We start from the raw sequence: 7,652 nt of genomic DNA on the forward strand, positions 1-7,652 counted from the left end.
CCTTCAAAATGGACTGGTTGGATCTCTTTGCAGTCCAAGGGATTCTCAAGAGTCTTCTCCAACACCACAGTTCAAAAGCATCAGTTCTTCGGTGCTCAGTTTTCTTTATGGTCCAACTCTCACATCTGTACATGACTACTGGAAAAGCCATAGCTTTGACTCGACAGACCTTTGTCGACAAAGTAATGTCTGCTTTTTAATGAACAGTCGGTGTGCAATTACCTGGGGCTACCACTAGGTGGCGCCACATGCAGTGGACTTTGAGTGTCATGAGCTTAGTCTCTCAGTCCTGTCCAACTCTTTGCGATCCATGGACTATAGCGCACCAGGCTCCTCTGTCCATGGGGACTCTCCAGGCAAGAATACTGGAGTGTGTTTCCATGCCCTCTTCGGGGGCATATTCCCAACCCAGGGATCAAACCCAGGTCTCTTGCCTTGCAGGTGGATTCTTTACCATCTGTGCCACATGGTACCCTCCTGAACTGGATCTTCTGGGCCTCAGTGGCCATATGGGTTTCTAGCCACTACCACCACACCAGACCCACCTCACTCCCCCATGGGACCTGTGACTGCTGGGGTCTAGGACCCTTACCCAGTGGTTTTCAGACCAGGGGAGGGAGGAGCCTTAGGCTGGCAGCGTCAGCAATTCAGTTGGCACTTGGTGCCTGCTAGAGCAGCCCTCCTATAGCCTACACAGTGGCAAGTGTACCCTGAGTGTTAGGGGTACTTTCAGGACAAAGAACTAAAGTGGCTTCTCTTTTCTGGGGGGTGTACATCACACGGCATGCAAGATCTTCCCCAACCAGGAAACGAACTCATGCCCCCTGCATTGAGAACACAGAGTCTTAACGACTAGATCACCAGTGAAGCCTGTAAAATAGCTTATCTTGAAGGTCCCTCCCTGTGCTTTCTCCATTAAAAAAAAAATCCCTGCAATTCTTATCCTTCCTTCCAAGTGGCCCCCCATTCCTGGATACTCTCATTTATCACATGGTTTTGTCATTCTGGGGATCAGATCACAGTGATGTGCTGCTGTTATGGCACTGGTCAAGGCAGAAGAGCTGTCCCTCCCACTGCCCATAAGGACTCCTCCATAGGAGTCACCTGTGAGCACCCATCCTTGCTGACCATCTTCTCAGACTCCTTTCTGAGGATGCCACTCAAAGTCAAGCTGAGATACAGGCCTTCTCTGTCCTTTCTGGGCTGCACTGTGTCCACTGGATCCTCCCAAGCATCCCTAGAGAGCCCATAACCAGTAAGAACACATTTTTGGAAGACCTAACACTTATCAGGCATCATGCCAAGCTTCATATGCATATTTAATCCCACAGGGATGCTATGAGAGAGGCACAACACTACGCCCATTTTACAGCTGAGAAAACTGAGGCACATGGAGGTTCTTTTTGTTTTGCTTATTGTTTTGGATTTTAACTTAATTATAATTTTTAAATTTATATTTGGCTGCAGCGGGTCTTTGTTGTGGCACACAGACTTTCTCCAATTGTGGTGCACTGGCTTCTCATTGCCATGGCTTCTCTGGTTGCAGAGCACAGGCTTTAGGATCATGGGCTTCAGTGGACGTGGCACACGGGCCTGCCTGCTCCATGGCATGCAGGGTCTTCCCAGACCAGGGATCGAACCCATATCCCCTGTGTTGGCAGATGGATTCTCATCCACTGGACCACCAGGGAAGTCCTGGTTTTGCTTTTTATTTTATCTTGCTCGAGGTGACACAAATAGTAAGGGGCAAAGCTCAGAGGCAGATGCTCCTGTGCCCTTCCTTCTTCCCTCTGCCCCTAAAGTTCCCTCCGCCCAGAGCACCTCCAGTGTCCCCCAGATATCAGTCCCTCCAGTGTCCCTCCAGATATCAGTTTAGGGGCTCCCTCCCCCACCTGGAGATTCTTCTGCTGGGATCAGCATCTGCCCATCCCAGTTACTTGGAAAACGGCTGTTCAGACCCCTCTCCCCACTCAAGGGCAGGGACTCAGGTGAAATATGTTCCTACTGTACCCTAAAGTGGTCTCAGCTTCCTTAAAGACTGCATCCCCGAATTCTGTCCACTGGGTTATCTTACCTAAGTTCCCTTGCTTATAAATGACTCCTTCCTCCATATAAACCAGCAAAACCCCCAGAACTCTTCCGATGAAGGGAACAGCCATGGGGGACTAGAGGAGGGACTTTAAAATCTGGGGTAGGGACTTCCCTGGTGGTCCAGTGGTTAAGAATCTTCCTGCCAATGTAGGGGACACAGGTTTGATCCCTAGTCCAGTAAGATCCCACATGCTGCATAGCAACTAAGCCCATGTGCCTGCCACAATTACTAAGCCTGTGGTCTAGAGCTCAGGAGTTGAAGCTGCAGAGCCCACGTGCCACAACTACCGAAGTCTGCAGACTCTAGAGCCTGTGCTCCGCTATGAGAGAAGCCATGGTAATGAGAAGCCCATGTACCCTAACTAGAGAATAGCCTCCACTTGCCACAACCAGAGAAAGCTCACACAGCCATGATGATCCAGTGCAGCCAAAAATAAATAAACAAACACAATTAAAAAGAAAAGGTTAGAAAACAAACAAAACAAAACTAGGGTGACTGAAATTTCCTCACAGTCCAGTGATTAGGGCTCTGTGCTTCCACTTCAGGAAGAATGGATTCGATCCTAGGTTGGAGATCTAAGATCCTGCAGCTGCAGGACATAAATAAATAAATAAATAGTTAAAGTGAAAGTCGCTCAGTCGTATACGACTGTTTATGATCCCATGGACTGGAGTGGGTAGCCTTTCCCTTCTCCAAGGGATCTTCTCAACCCAGATATTGAAACCAGGTCTCCCACATTGCAGGTGGATTCTTCACCAGCTGAGCCACAAGGGAAGCCCAAACAAATAAAATTTGGGGGTAACTGAAAAGGGAGTTTTCTCGCCCACCCTTTAGGCTTCAAAATGGTGGTCCACAGACACGGACAGGGCTGCTCTAGGAAGAACCTTCTTCCCCAGGAGTCAGGTTCAGGGTCTCTCAGCCAGGATGCAGATGTTGGTGCAGGGAGGGGGCTGTTGGTACAAAGAGGAATGTGCCAGGTGTGTGGCCCAGGTGTGGTAGGTGGGGATCAGTGAGGGATCCATGAGGTCCTTTTCTTTGAGCCCCTAAAGAATCATTAATGACCTGGGAGGAGACCTGCTCATAGGAGCTCTGAGCTCAACGACTGGAGGAGACAGTGGCTTAGGCATCCCCAGGCCCTACTTTGCTAACTATGCTGATTTACTCTAATAGCCAGGACAGTCATGGGGTGTAAAGGAGGTGAGAACCAAACGGCCCTTAGGGTATTGCATGTATTCCACACGTGGTAGTCAGTCAGGTCTGGGCAGCACGAGCTCCCCCACTCGCCAGGTTGCTCGTCCTTTTCCTGAATGGCCCGCTGCCCTCTCAAGCCCTGCGGGGGATCACGCGGCCTGGGAACTTCGGCCAAACGTCGAAGATGGGGCTCAGAGATGCGGGTTTGGTTGGTGGAGGGGATGGGCCCCCTCCAGCACCCGGGACAGCGCCGGTCGGCTCCACCCTGTGGTTCCTCCTCTCGGCCGGGGTCCGTGGGTCCAGCCCGCCCTCCTCCCGTGGGTCGGCCTGGTGGTCCGCCGTGATGACCGTTGCGCGGCCAGCCGGTTGAGGGCGGGCAGCCTCGAGCAGATGGGCGGGGGACGCCCAGCCAGTTTGCAGCAGCAACGGCCACGCAGCGCGGAGGCGGACCCCGGGGCCGCTGGGGCCCGGGCAGGCAGGGAGAGACTGCGCCGAGGACCGCCCCGCCCCGCCCGTCACGTGAGCTCCGACTGTCCCGCGGGTGGGAGCCCGGAGGTGGAGCCAGTGAAATGAAAATAAGCTCTGAGTGCTCCTGGGTTGCCTCGTCTTCTCTGGGCCTCAGTTTCCCTATGCAAAACCGAGGACGAGGGTGTCGGGGCAGGTGGTCCCTAAGTCGGTGAGGGCGGGAGGACTCTACGGAGCCGCAGGGGTCTTAGTCCTGCCTGGCCAGTTTCCAGCCGTTGGAGCCGAAGCAAGTTGAGATCTCTTTCCGGGCCTCGGTCTCCCCTTCTAGCCCCGCAGGCCAACTGGTGGGGCGAGTCCCTCCCCGTAGTAGAAACCTGAGCTGAGTAGTAACTCCCTGACGCCGGCGACTTGAGGGTCCCGCAGCCCCGGGTCCCCTGCCCAGGCCCAGGGCGGGGCTCAGAGGAGCCGCTGATCTCGAACGAGGGAAGGGCAGCGCTGGACAAGGAAGGGCAAGGGCCTGGCCCCAACCTCTTCCCTCCAGCCCACACACACCCCCGCAGGTGCTCTGGGAGGAAGGCGCCCCAGGCCCGCGCCCCCGCCGCAGATGGGACGCCAAGGCCTGGAGCGGGATCCCGGGGGCTCCGCCGTCCCCCCTCCCGCCCCCACCTCGCGCAGGAACAAAGGCGGAGGTGGGACCCACAGGCGGCCTGACTCCGCGGGGCGGGGCGGGGCGGGCCCGTTGTCTCCTTAAAGCCGGGCTGCGGGCGTGGCTCGCGCACCACTGGCTCCCGCTTGGGTCGTGCACCGGACGTCCCTAAGGGCCTCGGTCTCCTTTCGGTGTCTGCGCGCTCGCGCGCAGGTCTCCACAGGCCGGCCCCACAGCGGCGCCGCTTTCCCGCCGAGCATGGGGCTGCCTCGGAGGGCAGGGGACCCGGCGGAGCTGCGCAAGGTAGGAGCCAGGGGACTGGCGACTGGGGACAGAGCGGCGGGGGCGGGGGCCTGGACGTAACCGCGGCCCACACGCCCGCCTGCAGAGCCTGAAGCCGCTGCTGGAGAAGCGGCGCCGCGCACGCATCAACGAGAGCCTGAGCCAGCTCAAGGGGCTCATTCTGCCGCTGCTGGGCAGGGAGGTAAGTGCTGGGGCCTCGGGGCCCTGCCAGGCGCACTGGGGCTGGGGGTAGGGGGTCCCTGGGCGCGGGGCGAGGAGGCCGAGCGGGCAGAGATCCTCTTGCCCCAGGAGCCGATAAGGGGCCAACGCGTGGCGCGCAAGCCTCGGGGAGGCCACCCACCGCCGGCCACGGCGTGCGGAGCACCCAGCTCCTGGGAGCGGAGTGCTCACGGCAGGCTGCGGGAGGTCTGTCTTGTTTGTACGTTTCTCTGTCCCTTTTCTTCGTGGCCCGGCGCAGAGCTCCCGCTATTCTAAGCTGGAGAAAGCGGACATCCTGGAAATGACCGTGCGCTTCCTGCAGGAGTTGCCTGCGTCCTCCGGCCCGACGGCGGCGCCCAGTGAGTGACCCCACCCCGTCCCTGCCCGGCCCCACGGCCAGCGCTCCAGCCCGCGCCTGACGCCGCTCTCCGTCCGCAGCACCCTCCGACAGCTACCGCGAGGGCTACCGAGCCTGCCTGGCGCGCCTGGCTCGCGTGCTACCCACCTGCCGCGTCCTGGAGCCTGCCGTGAGCGCTCGCCTGCTGGAACACCTGCGCCGGAGGGCGGCCAGCGCCACCTCCGACGGCGGGCGCTCTGGTGACCCTTGCAGCCCGCCAGCGCCTTCCCCGCCGCCCGCCCCCGCGCCCTCACCACCCGAACCTCCCCGGAACCCGGGTCTCTGGAGGCCCTGGTAGCCCCCACGGCCGTTCTACGGACCCTGCTGACTGCGTGGGACCAGGGGCCCTGAACAAACTCAGGAAGCTCTTGGAGGCGGCTCCCGTTCCCACCACGAGGGACCAGCCTGGTACTTAGAACCGGGGCAGATCCGGATGTCTGTGATCTGTGCTTGGAGACTGAAGTCCACCGAGACTCAGGAAATAAGGGGAGAGGGTCAGCCCCAGCTTGGGACGTCTGGGCTGGAAAAAGTCTCCTGCCTCAGCAGGTGGAAGGGCTCGCGAGCTGGGCCAGTCACAGCTGCCCCCGAAGCCCACACACCTGCCCCAGTGCTGGCAGCAGCCCAGGGGCTGGGCCAGGAGCTCACCTGAGCCAGGTGCAGCCATCTGCTCTGACTGGTCACTGCTCTCCCAGCCCTGCATGAGTCTGCCTCCTCGCCAACTCATCCTGGGAACCTCTGGGCAGGTGGCAGCAGCGGCCTGAAGGGCTCTGCAGGTGGGGGAGCCTTGACTTCCACTCCTGGCTTCCTGCCTAAAGCTTCCAGTTAATTATAGGGACGGGATGCCGCCAGGGCTGTGTGCCTAGACGTGGGCGCTTCCTTAGGTAGGCTCGGGAAGGATTTATTCCCTCAAGCACTAAGTTAGCACCTGTGTACCGCACACCAAGTCCGGTGGTCTTGGGATGTGAAGAGGGATACTACAAGAGTGAGGACCTGTGGCATGGAGGAAGCTTGCTGCCTTGAAGGGCCGGGCCTGGGGCCCAGCACAGAGCCAGTGCTGATGCGGTTAGCCTGAGGCAGCAGAAACTCAGAGGATGACATGGCAGGTTGAGGAACCGGAGTCCACTTTTCTCATTTTCTCTTTTGAACTGCTCTCTGCTACTGTCATGACAGATAAGTGGAAGCAACTTGTTCTTAAGACTTCTGGCTTCCCCATGAAAGCCAGAGAGACTTTGAAGGTCCAGAGGGGAGGGGGTGCTGTGGATCCCAGCAGTGGGTGTCAGGTGATCACCTGTTTCTCCCCAACTCAGTCATGTTCCCAGCATCTCCTGGGGCTTCATGGAGCATTTATGGGTCCTCACTCCCCATCCCCAGTCCCCAGTCAACAAGCCTGTGTGAGGGACTGGGGCACTGGGGGAAGAAGATAGAGCTGATGGGAGGGGTCATTAAACTGACCTATATGCCACATAAATCCGTGATGACCTAGGCACTGACTCCAGTGGCAGGTTTTGGGGAGGCTGCGGGCATCATTGAAGAAGTCAATGTTAAGACAGGAGGGTGAACTTCTGGCAAGATTGACCATCCTACCACCTGTCTGGGCCAGCTGGCTGGACTGTATGCTCCTGGAGGGCAGGGCTGGGGCCGAGTGTACCTCTTTGTCCCCAGGGAACTTGGCATGTGGCGGATGCTCAATAAACATCGTGAGCTAATAAACAGGCGATGTGACTGGTCCATGCTCTATGGAACCCCGACAGCCTGGTTTTTGACTCCCGCCCTCTGGATCCCTAACATCCCTTTGAAAAGCTGCTGCACCAGAGCCATACTCCCCAGGACAAGTGTGGGGGAGGGAGTGAAGAGGAGGGAGGGCAGTCCCTGGGAACACAAGCCTGCATGCCTGAGCACCCAGGAGCAAGTGGAGGGGGGCAGGTAATCCACAAGCCCATGTCCACTTCGTGAGTTCAGGTTTCCTCCTTGAGTCAAGGACTTCCATCCCTCGGGCACACCCTGGGCAGGCTCCTTGACCCTTTAAATAAGAACTTTCAATAGGGGTTTAAACTTGGTAAGAACTGACCCACTAGAGGCCACTGCTTTCCTCTGAGCCCATCTGTATCCCCAACTCTGTGACTCTCGTTGACCTGGCCCCAATCAAGCCATAAGACAGGCAGTCAGGGGGCAGGTGTGTTTAGGCTAGTGACTCACAGGATCAGGCATTCTGGGGTTCTGAGGCCAGTCAAACCTTGGCAAGGGGATGAGGCATGCCCAGGCGAGTGAGGTTCTGCGCCCGAGGTGAGAAGCTGGTTTCCCAGCAGGGACATGCAGGAGCTGCCTAGAAGGTCTCAGCTGGCCCTCCAAGCTGGGCTTGT

General features: G+C 58.0%; 1 protein-coding gene across 2 annotated transcripts; it reads left to right on the top strand.

Moving 5' to 3' along the window:
• Positions 1-3,849: 3,849 nt before the first annotated feature.
• Positions 3,850-7,002, top strand: HES2 (hes family bHLH transcription factor 2). Of its 2 annotated transcripts, none has more exons than XM_069544812.1 (4): positions 3,850-4,697; positions 4,783-4,878; positions 5,155-5,254; positions 5,334-7,002. In XM_069544812.1, the coding sequence occupies exons 1-4, from the start codon at positions 4,653-4,655 to the stop codon at positions 5,588-5,590; spliced, it is 498 nt and encodes a 165-aa protein (XP_069400913.1). In that variant the 5' UTR covers positions 3,850-4,652; the 3' UTR covers positions 5,591-7,002. The 2 variants fall into 2 exon arrangements, with proteins under 2 accessions (XP_069400913.1, XP_069400914.1); XM_069544813.1 differs by having other exon boundaries at positions 4,513-4,697; positions 5,218-5,254.
• The last annotated feature ends 650 nt before the right edge of the window (positions 7,003-7,652 follow it).

Source organism: Ovis canadensis, chromosome 12, assembly GCF_042477335.2.
Source record: "Ovis canadensis isolate MfBH-ARS-UI-01 breed Bighorn chromosome 12, ARS-UI_OviCan_v2, whole genome shotgun sequence".
Taxonomy (NCBI): domain Eukaryota; kingdom Metazoa; phylum Chordata; class Mammalia; order Artiodactyla; family Bovidae; genus Ovis; species Ovis canadensis.